The 17,726-nt window shown below is 38.3% G+C and overlaps 1 protein-coding gene, 1 long non-coding RNA gene and 1 pseudogene across 7 annotated transcripts in view; 2 read left to right on the top strand and 1 right to left on the bottom strand.

Moving 5' to 3' along the window:
• Nucleotides 1-17,726, bottom strand: part of ATG7 (autophagy related 7) — a 220,410-nt gene that overhangs the window by 80,475 nt on the left and 122,209 nt on the right. Inside the window, exon 19 of one of the 6 annotated variants that reach the window (XM_039886740.1) lies at nt 744-1,057. The exons of the other annotated variants lie outside the window; for them this stretch is intronic. Within the exon in view, the coding sequence (XP_039742674.1) occupies nt 1,007-1,057 (51 nt within the window). The 3' untranslated portion in view covers nt 744-1,006. Of the gene's footprint in view, nt 1-743; nt 1,058-17,726 lie in introns of those variants that run through there. 6 annotated transcript variants of the gene reach the window in all.
• LOC120621467 (uncharacterized) lies at nt 947-12,171 on the top strand. Its single transcript, XR_005658161.1, has 3 exons — nt 947-1,077; nt 3,969-4,081; nt 8,203-12,171. It is a non-coding gene; the product is annotated as an uncharacterized LOC120621467 (long non-coding RNA).
• LOC120621464 (60S ribosomal protein L23a-like) lies at nt 16,759-17,266 on the top strand (annotated as a pseudogene).

Genomic DNA, 17,726 nt, shown 5'->3' with positions numbered 1-17,726 from the left:
TCTTAGAGAACTCAGTGTCACTCCAGGGAAATCGTAAATAAAAATGCTGCTCAGATCTGCTGGCCATATAGTAAAGAAAATACTATATAAAAGGAAAAGCTCATTTGGCAAGATCGAGGTACAAATGACAGCAACATTTATTTACACAGAATTTCCTCTGAGGTTGTCTGCTTTTTCATAGATAATCCTCATAAAACTTTTGCGAAGAAGGTTACATCTATGAAATCTAGAAACTTTTAGGATGGAATGGCCAGCTGACCAGGGCCTGTTGTCTGCAGCTTTCCTTGCTTGCCTCAGTTTTGGACTCCAGATATCTCCTTCTGTGGCCCCCCACCCCCTTAACCAAGCAAACTGAGGGTGTGCTCAGACCTTAGAAGTCCTGACATGTGTGGAGGCAGGCAGAGCAGCCGCAACACAGCCCACCCAGGGAAGGGACACACAATTGCCAATTCACACAATGCAATGTGAATTGTCTATTTTCATGAGGGCTACTCCAAGAGAGATTATTTGTGGGCAGGATGACTCATGAGGGAGCCAAATGAATTCACCCCACATAGAAGACAAAGAGCTTGGAACATCACTGAAATGAGAAAAATTAGCCAAAACAGCTGCAGCACTTTAGGGTTTTTTAAATAGCCTCTTTCTGCCTACTTCTCCACCCTTTTCTAGCTGTTCTCTCTCACTCATTAAATACTGAGATTTAGCTTTTGTTGGCTCAAACGGCCAGCCAAGACTGGGAAATATTCTTTTTAACAAGCATATCTTTTATCCAAGTTTTTTGGTATTATCTTTTATGAAGATGATTCTAGATTACTCTGAAATTTCTTGGCTTCTTTCTAGATGGGAAAAAAAATTAATAAAGCTTATGGTCAGGACTTTCCACACTTCAAGGACGTTTAGTGCTCAGGACACATGCAAGAAAAGGCCCATGACTCCGTCTGTTCTCCGCCCCTAGGAATCCAGAGAACTCTCGGCGCTGCCAACATCAAAACGGCCACTCTTCCTTTCACTGTACAACGAATCTTCCAATTTCAGTGTGGCTCTCTTGCGGACAGAGCTATAGATACACCATGCTTGGTAAGAAAGGGTTATTCACTTCTACTATCCCTTCTGGATTTTAACATAACGTTCGGTTTAGAAGCAAGTTGGCCTGTTCCCCACTGGACTGGCACTGTTTGCTGAAGCTCAGGAGACCATGCACTTCCAGCAGACAAGAACTGGTTCTCTCTTGGGTTGGCAATTGACACACAGTAGGTGCTTAGTGCATGTTGATGTACTGTGGAACACTGTTGGTAACTTGAAGTATTACTGTGCATAAAAAATACTAAAGAGAATGGGTCTGAACACTAATTTGTGTTCTAGAAATGTGTTTATTTCTTCTACCTTATTCTGTAAACCTCAGTCCCCAATTCTAACAAATTCTCAATCCCTAAAGTGATTCAACTTTTTAAATGGTCTTTATAACGGATCTCAAGCCTATGTAAATGAGCTAGTTAACTTGTTCTCCATTCCTCAAGGGCTAACTCCAAAGGATTCTAGGTCAGATTAGCATAGATGAATTGCTTTTCAGAATGCCTGTAGGCCTTTCCCTACCATATCCTTTGCTTGATGACTAGTGGGCTTTTTTATGAGTTTCACCTACTCTATTCTGAAAATGAATTTATTGATATAATCATATACCATAGAATTTACTCATTTCAAGAGTGCATTTCAGTGGTTTTTAGTATATTCGGAGTTGTACAACTATCGTTACTATCTAATTCCAGAATATTTTCATCATCCCCCAAAGAAATACCATTAGCAGTCACTCTCTATTTTCTTCCAACTCTCTAGACCCCTAACCCTCCCCCACCCCCCACATCCCCAGCCCCTGGAAACCACTAATGTACTTTATGTCTCTATAGATTTGCCTGTTCTAGATATTTCATATAAATGGAATCTCATTCATTAAAAACAAGCAAGCATTTATTGTATTTTCTGTATATGCCAGTTCTCATGTCAGGTGTTGGAATCATAGACATGAGTAAAATCCAATGCCTGCCTTCTGGGTACTCACAGTCCAACAATAAATATTTGCTGAGTGCAGAACTCCCAGGGTTTTTCTTGGACACAGCAGCCACATTCATATTCACTGGCAGAGGTCTTTTGTACCGATGGGACAGTCAGGCCAAGAGGCCCATCATTTCCCTTTGAGTTCACTTCAACTGGGAAGATGCTACCCAGTGTTCTGTCTCATGGGCTGATCAGGCCCACAAATGTCTACTCCTATTTGATCAAGCACTTCCACCTGACCTGCCTTTTTCAAAAGACACCGTCCTTGATAAAGACTCAGAAGTTTTGGGTTGTTTTTAAATGTAGTCAATTTATCTTTTCCCATTAAGATAAAAGGAATACTAAGTACATACCGGGGGGCTGTACTGAGGTCTCAGCATATCTTTAAAATAAGGTTAGCCGTCAAGAATGGGATTAGTAAAAACTGACATGCCCTGGAGAACATCAACCATGTGTGGAAGTTAGTCATTTGAAGAGACTGTAGAAAAGCAGTTGAGACTGGGAATTTCCAGCTTCAATCAAAGTGACAAAGAAGTGATCTCAGGAGATACATTTTAACTACAAAAGCTAAAATTTAAAAGATTTTAAATTTAAAAGAAATTTTAAAAGATTGTTCATAGATGGTAGCAGGGCCTACATGGAGTTTGAAAAGAGGGAGCACAGAATTCGTGCAAGAATTTGTTGATGTCTCTGCTGCTCTCCAGAAATTAGCAGGATGATCTCACTGGAAAGCAGATCCCTTCAGTACCGGAGGTATCACAGTGCTATGAGGCGATTATGAAATCTGATTACCAACTATCTCTCCATGTACATATAGGGAGTGACCGACACGACAAATTAAATGGCCTAGTCTATATAACAATCTGCTATGATTTGGGCTGTTAGAAGGTAGTCCCTGAGAGTCTATATACTGAGTTTCTGACCTGAAGAGGTAGGATCCATGGACCATGATGATCATCCAAAGCACAAATCTAGAGAAGAGAGGTTTGGGGAATGTCAAAACCATGGCCAAATATGTGAAGGTCTGTCGTTCAGAAGAGGATTCAACTAGCTATAGAGGGGCACTACAAAGTAATTAAGAACACAGTCTCTGCAGCCAACTACTTGGTGCCAACACTTATTAGCCATGTGACCTTGAGCAACTTACTTAGCCTCTATGTACCCCGATTTCCTTATCTGTGAAATAAAGTGGTTGTGAAGATTAAATAAAAGATTAGTATGACATCTAGTATATAGCAAGCTCTCAGAGGTTAATCATACCATCATTGTCCAAAGACACCCTGTGAGATAGAGAGCACCCCCACCCCAGAATTCGAGTCAAGTCAAAGGAATGTCAATTGAGGGCCAAATAAAAATCTGATGCTGTTAATATACTTCAACTCCAGGACTTCCAACTAGTTCCTATGCCCCTAAACTCTTACATACAATTCAAAACAAAAATGTTGTCTCAGTAGCTGATGTGTTTTTCTTGAAAAAATCTTTTTTTAGCCATTCAATCAACATATAGTCTTCTGAGTCCTTATGTGCAAAGTACCTGTTAGTTAATGAGAATTTAAAGGGGAAAAGGTGGTCCTTGCCCTCAAGAAGCTGAACATTTAACTGAGAAGAGAGGATTAGAAAACCATATGGTTAGTGATATATTCATATCTGTGTTAAATTTAAACCAACCACCCATTTGGTACTTCGCTTTTTACTAAAGTCATAATCAAGAGACAGGTTAGGGAAATCACTATATCTAGAATCACTGTATTCTATGGAACATGGGAAGTTTGTTGGTATACTAAACTAAAATCAATCATATTCTCTATCCCTCCTTGGAAGGTGCAGAGGGGAGAACTGAGTGCTACAGGGAATGAAGGCTCCTTGGAGGAGGGGAATTAAACTAATCTCAATCTCTCCTTTCCATTTCCTTCAAGGTATAGCAAAGTAGCATGATGGCTCTGGGACCTTTCCGTCTCAAATTCTCAGGCTCATGTGTCGGCCAGCCCGTGGCAGTAGTTGGTGAAGGCAGAAAAGCAGCTCCCACGTTGTAAGTTCACACAGGACGACTTTACAGGACACTGAATGAAGGTCATTCATTATTTATTTGTAATGCTTTAATGCACCTCTTCCTCTCATCTGTAAGTTTAATGGGGGAAGGAAAGTGGGCTTTCTTCATCATGTGGCACAAGCCAGCTCTCATTCATTGACTGAGGCAGGTTTTGTCCTATGGCTAGCAGAATTAGCATCTGTTAGAAAAACCACTGATCTGTTTTCTCTTAAAGCGCCTCTCAGTGATGCCTTCTTTTGCAACATTCTAACCACAGTTCCTGCTTCTTTTAGTTGCCATGGGATATGGTTGCTACATTTTAAAGTATTACTCTACTGTAAAATGTCAGGTAGGGAAGAGAGCCTTCCACCCCCATCCAGGGTCTGCCTTGCATTTTGTGGATAAATATCCAGACCAGGGAACACCAGGAGGCTCATGTTGAAACAGTCGCCAGTTTACTGATTGCTCTGTTGCCTCAAGAAATTCATAGCACCTTCGGGCAAGGGAACAACAGTGTTGTGTTTATTGAAATCTACATCTGGTAGCAATTTGTTCAACAGCAACCAGCTTTCCCCCTCTCCTTTTCTTCAAATAATCCACAGAGGCTCATAATACCCCACAATTGTTCATTTGTGCAAAGCCTGTACTGTGTAGTTTATGTTCCTAATTACAGATAGCATAGCAAGTAATTTTTTAGACTGCAGAGGAGACTAAAGGCACATGTCCTAAGGCAGTCACACTGTTACTGACCATCACCATCTGGGCTGAAAGATGAAGCCTCACACTGGCCTCCTGTCCCTAGCTCCCCAGTGCATACTTGGGCAGCAAAGGCAGCCAGAACACTCCCCTTCCCCACCCTAAGAGGTGTGGCCTCATGATGGTGTGTGGGAGCTTAAAAGTCTACTCTTAATGAGAATGAGACATTTGTGTCCTGTGAAGAAAGGGAGAAGCCCTGTGCTCCAATATCAGAGAATACTCTCTTTCTTCGGGGTGGGGTGAGGGAGTCTGAGCAGCTAGTTTGCTAAAGGACTCAATGAATATAAAGAGTTTTCTTATGGTATTTGTGGTTAGGTGAGAAGATGGGGTAAATTCAGAAAGCAGAGTAAGTCAAGCTTGGGGGCAGATCTGGGGACTAGAATTTCAAGATTTGCAGTAAAGTCCTTAGTTTGAAATTGTGCATAGAAAAGAACTGTTTAGGAGGGACAAACACAAGAGTAGAATTAAGATTAGGCTGGACTTAGAATGAGCTTCTACATATATGCCCAGCACCCCACCCCTCACATCAGCCCCTCCTCCTTTGAGGGGGACTGCACCACCTCTCAACCCAACCACAGGGTTCTGAAGGAGGCTCCTAATCACCACACCCTGCCTGTGGCCCAAGCTAGCCAATCACAACAGCTCATCCCTGTCTACTACAAGTGATCCAGAGAAGGCATGTGACTCAGGCCTGGTCAACCACAGTCTGTGCCAGGGGTTTTCCTTTTGGAGCCAGTGGGGAAGATGCTCTTAAAGGAAGAATGAGATTTTGGAACTGGCTGAGGCCATGTATTTTGCTATGTGTGTGTGTGGGTGGGTGTGGGGGGAACCTATTTACAGTATAAGAATGACATCAACAAAGAGAGAACATAGATGAACAATGAAGACCAAGACGACTGTGACATTGAACCCCTTCCGATCTATAATCCTTGGGGCCAGGATTCCATGGCCTAGTTACAAATTTCTTGTTTATGTTAAAGCCAGTTTGAAATTTTGGTTTTTGCTATCACAACCAGGGTGTAGATGGCTACAAATGGCTTTTCATTGAAAATGATTGCTATGATGATCAACTGAATAAATGCAAGTAAACACACTCTGAAAAATACAAATGTCACACAAGTGTCAGGTATTGATCACTTGAGTGGCAGGTGGGTACTAGAAAACATTGCTGACCCAATATCAGAAGAGTAGTTTTTTAAAAACTTTTCTTTATGGAGACTTTTAAAGATATACAGAGGCAGACAGAATGGTATATAATGCCCTCTCACAGTACCCCTCCCTGGTCCCAATAAGCACCGACCATGGCCTAGTCCAGGAGAGCAGTGGTTCTGACCAACTCTTCCTGGAGCACAGTTGATTCACCTTAACTGTGTCATGGTCCCAGGCCAGAGCACTCCTTCTCTGACTGGAATTGCAAGTAATTGCAAGTAGGGTCTTTGGCAATGGGATAGAATTTTACAATTGGAAGTCAAATGTCAGGAACTCATGAATTCAGCCTTCTCGTGCTTGTGCTGGACTGAGACACCATGACCTGCCATGTGCCTCATTTTTTCTAAGGCTCATTTATAATTTCTTAATATTGTCATTGAATGTGTGTTTTGTCCTGACAGCTGTTAAGGAAAGAAAACCCTACTAGTGCTGAAAGTATATCAGCTACAGAAAAATATTTTTAATGCTGACACCATGTTTCTTCTGTGGACTAAATTAAGGCGCTTCCTCCTTTTTATAAATCATTTACAAAAATAGAAAATAGCTGTCTGGCACACTTAATTTAGGGTACACAAATGGAGGATGATCAAAACCATGGAATCTAGGTGTTAAGGACTTATTCAATCATTATCGTAGACTATAAAGTTGGAAAAAATATAGAGGTCTCTAATCCAATTGAATCAAACTTTCTGGTGGAGATGTGGTCTAAACATCAGTACTTTAAAAAAACATCCCAGACAATTCTAATAGGCAGCCAGGTTGAGAACCACTGTTCTAACCCAGTCACTATCTGTACTTAGTAAATGAGGACACTGAGGACCAGAGGTATAGGACTCTCACCAAGTTTAACAGCTCATCTGAGATTAGAACACAGATCTTTGGTTTCCATCCTGTTTTTCAAGTGAATAACTAAGTTATTCTATTGTGTTTGCTCCTAGCAGGGGCTATGTAAGTGGAACGTACAAAAATTTTTAGATTTGAAGTAGAAAAACCACAGGAAAGAGGAATGTAAATAATAAACATAAGCTGTCTAACCTCACTGATAATCAGGAAAATGCATGTTAAAAGCATAATGAGATATTGTTATACACTCAATGGATTAGCAAAAAAAATTTAAACGAGATAGTAACCAAGATTTTGGCTAGGATACATAGCCACAGAAACCCCCACATACTGCTAGTAATCGCTTACATTGGTAAAGTTGCTTTGGAAAGAAGTTTATCACAATCTAATAATGTCAAAATTTTACATTTTCTATGACCCAACAATTCTGGAATTAGGTTTATAATCTAGAGCCTGTATTCTCAATGGGGGCAGTATGACTCCCACAACGGAGCAAATATTGTTTTTTGGTGGGTGAATAAACCTTGGATATTACAAAGATTTGTGGCCCTCCAAAGATCAATCCTACCCGACGAAATCTTACTCTTTGGGCTTAATTTAATTTGAATTTTAAAGTTTAAAAGTAACTTTTCTCCCTAGGAGAAGTGATCATGGAAAAAGGTTGAAAAACATTGACTTACGGAAATGTTGCACATATATCCCAGGAGAGATATACAAGAATGCTCTAATCTGCACTTTTTATTATAGTCTAAAACTAGGCTATAAATATCCGTCTACAGTAGAATGAATAAACTGCAATATGTCTAAGCTGTGGAATACTATACAACAATGAAAAGGAACAAATGTCAGCCACATACAACGATATGGGTAACTTTTACAATTTTGAGCAAAAGAAGGAAGACACAAAAGATTACATAGAGTAGAGATCTATTTATAAAAGTTCAAAGTCAGGCAAACTGAATTATATTTTTTAGTGATCCATATGCCAGACTAAAACTGTACAGAAAAGCAGAAAAATAACTATCAGAAGAGTTGGTAGGGCAGTTACCTCTAGGGCTATGATCAGGGAGCCAAATATGAGAAGAGTGAACGGCAATGTTATATTTTTTGACCTGGGTGTTTATATGATAATTATTCTTAATAATTAAATGATAATTGTACATATTGTTTTATGTTTTCTTCTGCATATGCATATGTAATAGCTCATTTGGAAACAATAAGATTTAAAAATAGCAGGATGGTTATTTTCTTGATCTTTCCCATATTTATTTTCCTAAAGCATTGTTTGCAATAAGTTATTCCTCTTCTTATAGGTAATGATACAACCTGCTCCAAATGTGCCTGGTGCTTTCAGACTTTCATTTACAGAATCTCATCCGCACCTCAGCCTCAGTAGGAGGCAGTGAGTGAGAAATCATTTCTCAAAGGAGGTAAATGAGTTAGAAGGACCAGCAGGAATACCAGGCAGGTCTCTCGGGGAAGGAAACAGAGTTTGACCAGCAGAAAGATCAGCTTATCAAAGGCTGGAGGTGCAATAGGATGCAGCAGCAGAAGTATGCACAGCTGAATTGAACACGTGGAGACACACAAGAGAAAAAGCCATGCTCGGTTGTCCTTTTGAAAATCATGATTTAACCAAGAAGTTCCAATTGTTTCACATTAGGAAGTCTTACCCAGATTTGAAAGTTAATGTGTATTCTTACACCTTGACTGGGATCAAATAGTTTTTTTATAGGTTCTTCTACCACAAAATCACCTGTTGCTAATCTCTTTGATTCTCAAACATTATCCATTTAATACGAATTAACATTTTAATGGTTAATGATTGTTTAAAGTTTAATTCAATGATTGTTTAAAGTTTATGTTCAAAGGCCTATAGTATATCAGGAAAATTTTATTTTAAAAAAAGCTATGACAGTTTTCCACTTGGTTCATTTGTATTTAGCTACAAGAACTAATTTTTGTATTACACTTCTAAAGATTTCAAAGCACATTATAACGCAAACACTGTGGGGTCAGGTATTATCCCATTTTACAGATGAAGCCCAGGCAAGAGGAAGTGATACAACTAGTGGCAGGACCAGGAGCAAATCCCTACTCCTCAGAACCCAAATCCTATGCCCCTTCCATGAGCATAACTGTTTTTAGGTCCATGCTGCTAAGGGCTAAGTGGAGCTAGGCTTAATATTATTTCAACCTAGCTTTCATGGTATTGAAGGATAAAGTTTTATTTCCACAAGTCATTGTTGAAAGAAACAGAGGAAGAAGGGAACAAAATATAAATAAACCAATCAGTATTTGGGTATAGAAATTCAAAATAGTTCTCTCTAAAAGTTGATACTGAATTGGTGCTTTAAAATCAATTCGATGATGAGCTTTAAGTTAGAGAAAGAATAACATGTTATACATATCTATATGAAAATAAAATATTTCAAAAATCTTTTTAGAAGCCAAGTTTCTTTCCTTTAATAAAATGCTAAGCAGAATTAGGTATGGCCTTTTCCAAGGAAGATTAAGATAAACACGAAGGCCTTCATTTAGTAGCAAAATTAAAAATAAACCAACCCAAAGCAATATACTATATTTATAATAAGAAACTTAATGATTTGGTCTCCAATAATGAGCTATAAATATTTCTAGTTTACCACTGAATTTTTTTTTTCACCAGATAGCTGAATAAAAGCAAGTGGGGGCAAGCTCTCAATTTCCCTTTACAATTTAGATAAAAGTAAAGGCCAGAAAGAAGTTGCTTCCTATTTGCCTTGTCTCCCATTCTTAATCTAAAGATGGAATCATGAATGAGTAAAAACCTAATTTTCACAGATTTTATTAGAAACCAGTCTATTCTTAAAGACAGTAAGAGTAAGAATGCACAGTGATATTGGCTAACCAGGCCTCGGGACGGTACAGTGAAAATAATCGTGCTATCTAAGAACGCAATTATAAGGAAACAGACAAAAAAGCAAACTGCATTTTGAAATTGCTTAATCTAATCAAACTCTTCAATATTCTCTATAAAGCAGAACTCCTCCATATCACTTTGCATACATTTTCCTTTCTACTTCCAAGTTTATGAAGTGTACTATAATCCTCAAGATGTAGATAAGCACTAGGAACCACTAAATTTAACAACATTCAGTCAACTTAGCAATATCAATTCACTTCTCTGAGCCTTGACAGCCTCATCTGGTAAATGGAGGAATAAGGTTGTTGTGGGCATCAAAAGGCCAGGTACAAAAAGTTCTGTGGAAATTGCAGATAATGTAATCAATATTGGTTGATATGCCTCTCCTGGTACTTTTCATCAGAGATCTTGGGTGTTCCCATGCCACAGGCCATTCTGGAATGCCTTCTATCATTCTCCTCTCCAACACTTGGAGTTTCAACCTTTAAGGCCCAGCTCAAAATCCAACTCTCTGCATCTGATGCTCCTGAAATCCTGCAGGACTTACTGTACCATGTGTTTGGCTCTGTGTGCACATCCACAGCTCTGCAGTCTCAGTTACTTTTCTGTCCTACCCCTATGTCAGTCTCTTGATGGCGTGCTTGTACTGCTTTGAATCCCTATACCATCATGAACTTGGCAAAGGTCTCAGTAAGTATTGTTGACTGATAGAAGCCATGATTAAACATGAGCAATACTTAATTTTAAAAAGTATACACCTTAGAATATTTCATATTCCCTTCCTTCCCTACTCTCCCATAGCTAATTGAGAAGCAAGATGGATCAACACTAAGATTTCAGAACCAAGAAATCAATTTAATTTTACAGTATCAAAACATGGAAATCCCCCAAGTTCAACACATGGCAGCTGTTATGTTTGCAAGTGAGAAGGGTCAGCTGTAAAAATACAACCTCTAGAATAATGGTCATAGGGCAAACTGCAAGAATACTTCCCCAGGACCCTCCACTGACGCAGTCAGGAAGTCAGGGCTGGTGGCTCTCTGCTTCCTCGTTCCCGCTTCCTCACGGACTACATTTTGAAAAACCACTCCTACCCAACAATATGCACTACTTTATCTTATTGTTTTTATAATTCAAAGGAACCCATAACTGCCAATCAGAGCTTCTGACTGGGCTGAGCTAACCAGTATTCCATTCCACTCGGAGACAACAGAATTAGGAAAAAAAAAAAAAATTAAAAGACAACGACTTGATGGTTTACTGGGTCAATGTAATCTCCTGCCATAAATATTTTATTTCTGTTGGGCTCTTCAAAATATCGAAAATAGCCTTCACAGTACCATTCCTGCCTCCTCAAAAACATTAGCCACTTGGGACCCCTGGGGAAGGGTGGGCAAGAGCCACTGCTCAGGGTTGATTGGCTATGAGAGCTGCCTTAATCAGACCAGGATGCCCAGTTGATTCCCTGGAGATAACCTCACCTGAAAGAGGCCTGCCTGGAACAGCAGGACCTTGGAGGCACTCTGCCTAATAGGATAACTGAGTCTTCTCCTTCTAGAGATGAAGGTATCAACAGCTTCACAGATATACTCAAGTTTATATACCAAATAACTGATGCTTAGTTGTTATTTAAAAAAAAAAAAACTTTGTAAATATAAAGTTACACATGAGGAAAAAGCAAACAATGGTTTAAAGGTGCCTTTAAGATTCTGTGGACTATTGGGAAAATCTGAATATGTACTGGATTTTAGGTGGTATTATGGAATTATTATTATTATTATGTGATGACAATGGTATTCTGTTTACATAGAAGAATGTCTGTATTCTTAGCAGTTTTATGCCAAAAATTTCAGGTTGAAGTGTCTTTGTATATGGAACTTACATAATGGTTCAAGAAAAGAGAAAATACATGTATATGTGATGTGTTGTGTGTGCATGTGTGTACAAACATGAGAGATACAGAGAGAATGTGTGTGTGGTGAGAGAGCAAGAGATAAATTAGGTGTGACAAAATGTTAATTATTCAATTCAGATGGAAGGTATACAGGGTATTCATGATACTTTAAACTTTTCTATATGTTTGAGAATTTTCAAATAAAAAGTACTGGAAAAAAATAAAATCCTGTGGTAAAGAAGGAAATTTTTAAACTTCAGATACAGGCTTGGGGTTAGATCTTCCAAACAACTGCTTCAGCTTACAACGATAGATAGATAGCAAAGCACTCTCATCTTCCCCTAACCACTCCATCAGATGTCTCCATGGCTACAGATGACATTTTGACTTTTTCTCACCTCCCAGAAAACCCCTCAAGGGAAGCATTTGGCGGGTGGGTTCCTTCCATACTTCCTTCCTCCCTCAGCCCTTCTCCCAATATTTACTGCCTATCCATAATATAAAAAGTTAAATGAGGTGAGCAGAGAATTAGGCTTTGAAAACTGAGGCACAATTAAAAATGAAAGAAATCATTATCATATTTACTCAAAGTTCATTCCTACAAACAAGCTAACATGCTCTGACAGCCTGTCACAGACAGAAAATCAACACTACCCTCAGGGAGCCAGAGAGACAAGGAAAGGAGGAAGCATAGAGAGTCCCAACTTTGTGTATCAGGGCCACATGTTTTTTTATAAAATAGCTTTATGAGATATAATTCACACACCTTACAATTCACCCATTTAAAGTATGTAATTCAACGGTTTTAGTATATTCGCAGTTGTGCAACCATTACAACCTAAGAACATTTCATCACCTAAAAAAGAAACCCTTACCCATAAGCGGTCACTCCTCATTTCCCTCAAGCTCCCATCCCCACTCCCAATCCACTCTCATTAAATCTACTTTCTGACTATGGATTTTTAAATTCTGGACATTTCTTATAAATGAAATCCTATAATATATGGCCTTTTGTAACTGGCAATATTCACTCAGTAGGGCTCATCCATGTTGTAGCATGTATCAGTGGCTCTATCCTTTTCATTGCCAAATAATATTGCACTATTTTCCAATGCAACACCCACATTTTACTGATCCATTCACCAGATGATGGACCTCTGGATTGTCCCTAATTTGGGGCTATTATGAATAAACAATGCTGTGAGGAACATTGGTATACAAGTTTTTGTATGCACATGTTTTTATTTCTCTTGGTTATACACCTAGGGGAGTTGCTGAGCTATATGGTAACTGTGTTTAACTTTTTAATGAACTGCCAGACTGTTTTGCAAAGTGGCCGCACCATTTTACAGTCCCACCAAGAGGGTATGAGGGTTCCAATTTCTCCACATTTTCATCAACACTTATTGTCTCTCTTCTTGATTGCAGCCATCTTAGCGGGTATAAAGTGGTATCTCATAGTGGCTTTGACTGGCATTTCCCTGACAGCTAATGATGTTGAGCATCTTTTCATGTATTTATTGGACATTTCTTATCCAAGAAACTCCTTGGATATTATACATTCGGCATTCTAAGAATGGTTCCATTACTTAAAACAAGTGGGCTTGGAATGCCAAGTCTGGAGAATGTCAGTTATTAGTCTGGACTACTCAATTTTGGATTTACATACACTGCTACACACATCAACCAATACGAAGTATGAGAAATGTTCTTTTAAGGGTCAAAGTAGAACTAAATCTCAAAAGAATGTGACCAAAAATGTTTCTAACAATGGTAGCCGGATATGTTAGATACCAGAGAATATTTATAAAATGTACAAAAAGTAATTACTCTGATTAAAAATTTGATATAAAAATTAGCCATCTTTTTACTCCTTGGTTATACTGAGTATATTTGAATAAAAATCATTGAATTATTAGAGCTAAAAAAGATTTCCTTATGGTTCAATCCCCTTATTGTAAGTGAGGAAACTGATACACAAACTGTTACTCATCCAAGTACTCCTGAGAACACTAGCAGAATGAGAACTAAAATTTAAGGAGGAAGCAGTTATCATGGTCTATTTCTTAATATTAGCTGTTTTAACTCTGCTTTTAGAATTTATAATTCTTCCCTTCTCTAAGTGACTTCAAGATGCCTCTTCTGCCTGGACATCATCGTCTATTCTCCAGTTGGATCCTTCCTTAATACCAACTTATCTAAACATCTCAAATCCATGTCGATAATTCTGACAGCAAATAAAAGGGACTCATTTTATAAAGTGAGTTCTGAAGGGGTACAGCCAAGACATTTCAAAAAACTAGTCTCTAGTTTCCAATCTAAGAATTAAATGGCTTTCTGCCTGCTGTTTCTGCCTTTCTCCTCTTACTTGGGAGAGAAGGCCAAAGCTATGTCTTGAGGGATTGGTTCATAAGGAAAAACCAAGGCAGGATGTCGTCTCAGGATGGGCCAGTGCAGATTGGACGTGGGCTAGCAGAAGACTCTGGGAAAAGAGAACTGGATTTTATGAGCAAGCTGGGTCAGTCCCCTGAGCAATTCTTCTCCATTGGAAATAGTTCTAAGTGCTGACATGGGGTTTCCCACAGCTTCCACTGGCCTCCAAAGGCTATTTGTCATCAGAGGCTCTTGATGAAGCTGTACATAAATATCTGACTGTTGTTAAATACAAAGCAAAACAAAACAAATATTCCACAGGAACCAAATCAAAACCAGCTGTGAGTGGGAGAGGCCAAAGACTCAGTGTAAGTGCAAAAGGCCCAGGAGAAACATTTGTTAATTGCGTTACTTACTTTGCTAAATAGTAAATGGTCATGCCAATGAAGTTGTATCACATGATTATAATGTTTTTCTTATGACTTTCCTGTTAGAGAGAAATGGACATTTTATTTTCTAGAATTCTGAATTCTGTAGTAGATGAGTCAGAATCTGAGTTTTAATTCAGAATCAACCCATCGACTCGGCCCTGTTCATCTCTGCCAGCCTATCTGTAATTTTAATTTTATATCCTATATTAAAGCTGGCACTAAACTTTCTTTTTATATAAATGATCATTCGTTAATCCCCGGTTCTGCAGAAAGAGTTCTGTTGAGCAAAAATCTGATGTAAATGCAATTATATTAAAGGCGTGCTGCAAATGCAATCCTGAAAACAAAACTGTATGATTAATCAAATACTGATAATATAGTCAAGGGAAGAAAACATAGCTTAAAATTAATTCTGGAATCATAGAATTTGCAAACTGTCAAGAATGAGAATGAAGTATTTCAGAAAAGTTGGGTTATGGCATTTTGGAAATTGACTTTCTCAAGGATATACCAATATAGCTTGTTTTATTAACTCTCTTATGGATTGATCTTTTCTCTTCAGTTAAATGAAGTTTAAATAATTCGGCATTTCCCACAACACAATGTTGAACCCACAGCTGGAATGAAGTCAGTGCATGAGAAATAGTTAGTGATAAATCACAGACAATTTTATGAAAAGATGGCTAAGTCATTCACATGTCTGATTTAGACTGAGCTTTTCTTCAACAAATTCAGCAATTTAAAAATATTTGATGACTATTTCCACAGCTCCATGACTTGACATCTTGTGCTTTGTCAATTTTAAAGCCATTTCCTGTGGTTGCAACTGGAACCAAAGAGCAACAGGGAACTGAGCTCTATCACCAAATATCTAAACACACTCTCAATAAGGGTCTTAAAAGTAAAGGTCAGAACTTCATGTAAAATTCCCTACTCTGATGGCAACATTTTAAGAGGGTAAAAAGCTGAGTGAGGCCTTTCCTCTATGAGGCCTTTTCAAACATCATGGCCATAATGTAACTATAATTTGGCAGCTAGATGGGCTACAGACAGGGGGTCTCTGTCCAAGACCCCTACTTTATGAGATACAACATTAGCAAAAATATTCATGAGGTAGTTTTAATCTTTTCATCTATAACTCAAGATAAAAATCTAACATGCACATTACTCATTTAAAGATTTTTATTACATCTTAGCTCTGTAGTTTTCTCTCATTGCACTAAATAAAACAAGATAATTTTCCTTTATATGCAAAATCAATCTACCAGTTCTGTTCTTTCTCTAAGTTCTACCTCCATCCTATCTAATAAACTATCGCTAATACTATTCAGTCATTTTCATTAATTTTTTCCATTACCTTGAAATCATCATTACCCCAAATTCATATTGTAAGTCTGGCAACCCCCTCCACCATACTCCCGGTCCCTACTCTGTACCTTGCACTTCAACCCCTCCTTCAACAGAAACCAACCCGGTGATTCATCCGTTAATCGCAGCACTATGATACACCTAGACTACAGTAATGGCAATCATTTTTGGATATTTGATAATGGGAGGGGGATGCATTATATTTGGATGATTCTGTCTTAAATATATCTTCCAATTTATTATTTCTGTGCACCTTTCTATGAAAATAAATGGATTTAAAGTCTCCAGTAGGATTAGCTTTGCTTCCATAAAGGGGCTATATTTTGAGAGGCAGACCACAGGTGTTAAAGGATATAAGAAAGTTTAATAGCATCAAAAGTTTTTTTCTTTAAAAAAGAATTATCTTGCTATACCATGGATGAACATTGAAAACATCATACAAAAGGCCACATATTCTGAGATTCCATTTACATGACACATCCAGATTAGGCAAATCTATAGAGACAGAAAGTAGAGTAGTGGTTGTCAGGCCTGGAAGGAGACAGAGAATGAGGAGTGACTGACTGCTAACGGATACAGAGTTTCTTTTGGGTGTGATGAAAATGTTCTAAACTTAGTAATAGTAGCACAACTCTCTAAATATACTAAAAACCACAGAACTGTATACACTTTAAAAGGGTGAATTTGAAAGTATGTGAATTATAACTCAATAAAGTTGTTAAGAAAAAACTCTTACCTGATTTCAGGAAACTCTGGTCCCAACTACATGTTCATGATTCTAACAAACTAAAGACTTGACCTCTGAGACCTTTATTCAGTTTAGGATGCCCTCCTCTACTTCTTTACCTTTTCCCTACTCCAACTTTTAAGATAGTCTACTTCATCTTTAAAACTAACTGGTGATGACCTTTTCATGAAGATAGCCTGGAAAGTGAAGAAGGAAGCCCCTGCCCCTCCCAAAGCTGAAGCCAGAATAAAGGCTTTGAAGGCAAAGGAAGCAATGCTGAAAGGCATCCACAGCCATAAAAAAAAAAGAAGATACGCATGTCACCTGCCTTTGACAGCCCGAGACACTGCAGCTCTGAAGGCAACCCAAATATCCTTGGAAGAGCACCCCCCGGAGAAACAAGCTTGACCACTATGCTATTGTCAAGTTCCCCCTGACTACTGAGTCAGCCATGAAGAAGATAGAAGACAACAATACACTTATGTTCATTGTGGATGTCAAGGCCAATAAGCACCAGATCAAACAGGCTGTGAAGAAGCTCCATGACATTGACATGGCCAAAGTCAACACCCTGATCAGGCCTGATGGAGAGAAGAAGGCATATGTTCGGCTGGCTCTTGACTATGATGCTTTAAATGTTGCCAACAAAATTGAGATCATCTGAGTCCAGCTGGTTGATTCTAAATATAAAAATTTTTCATTGTAAAAAAAAACAAAACAAAACTGGTGATGGATGTTTACTACATTTATTGAGGTGATCGTTTTTGTAATATGTACAAATATCAAATCATTTTGCTTAACACCTGAAACTAAAAATATGTGTCAATTAAACCTCAATTCAAAAGATAAATTAGAAAAAAACAAACAAACCTCTAACTGGAATATTTGTTTCCTTCTTTGTAAAGCTTTTCTTGACATCCTTACTCCCCCAGGCAGGAGTACCTGCTCTCTCAGCACTTAACATATAAATGACTAAAACATTTTTAATGCTATTAGAGTGCCCTATTTATGTCTCTGTTTCTCACACTAGACTGTGAGCTCATCTCATTAACTTCTGTATTCAGTTAATGCCACAGTGCCTTGCTATCAAATTTTCAAAAGATGTTCAGTAATTCTCTTTTAAAAAACAGCATTTATAT

Source organism: Pteropus medius, unplaced genomic scaffold, assembly GCF_902729225.1.
Source record: "Pteropus medius unplaced genomic scaffold, Ma_sr-lr_union100, whole genome shotgun sequence".
In the NCBI taxonomy this organism is placed as follows: domain Eukaryota; kingdom Metazoa; phylum Chordata; class Mammalia; order Chiroptera; family Pteropodidae; genus Pteropus; species Pteropus medius.
The sequence above is the reverse complement of the archived record's forward strand: the minus strand, read 5'-3'. Positions and strand labels throughout refer to the sequence as shown.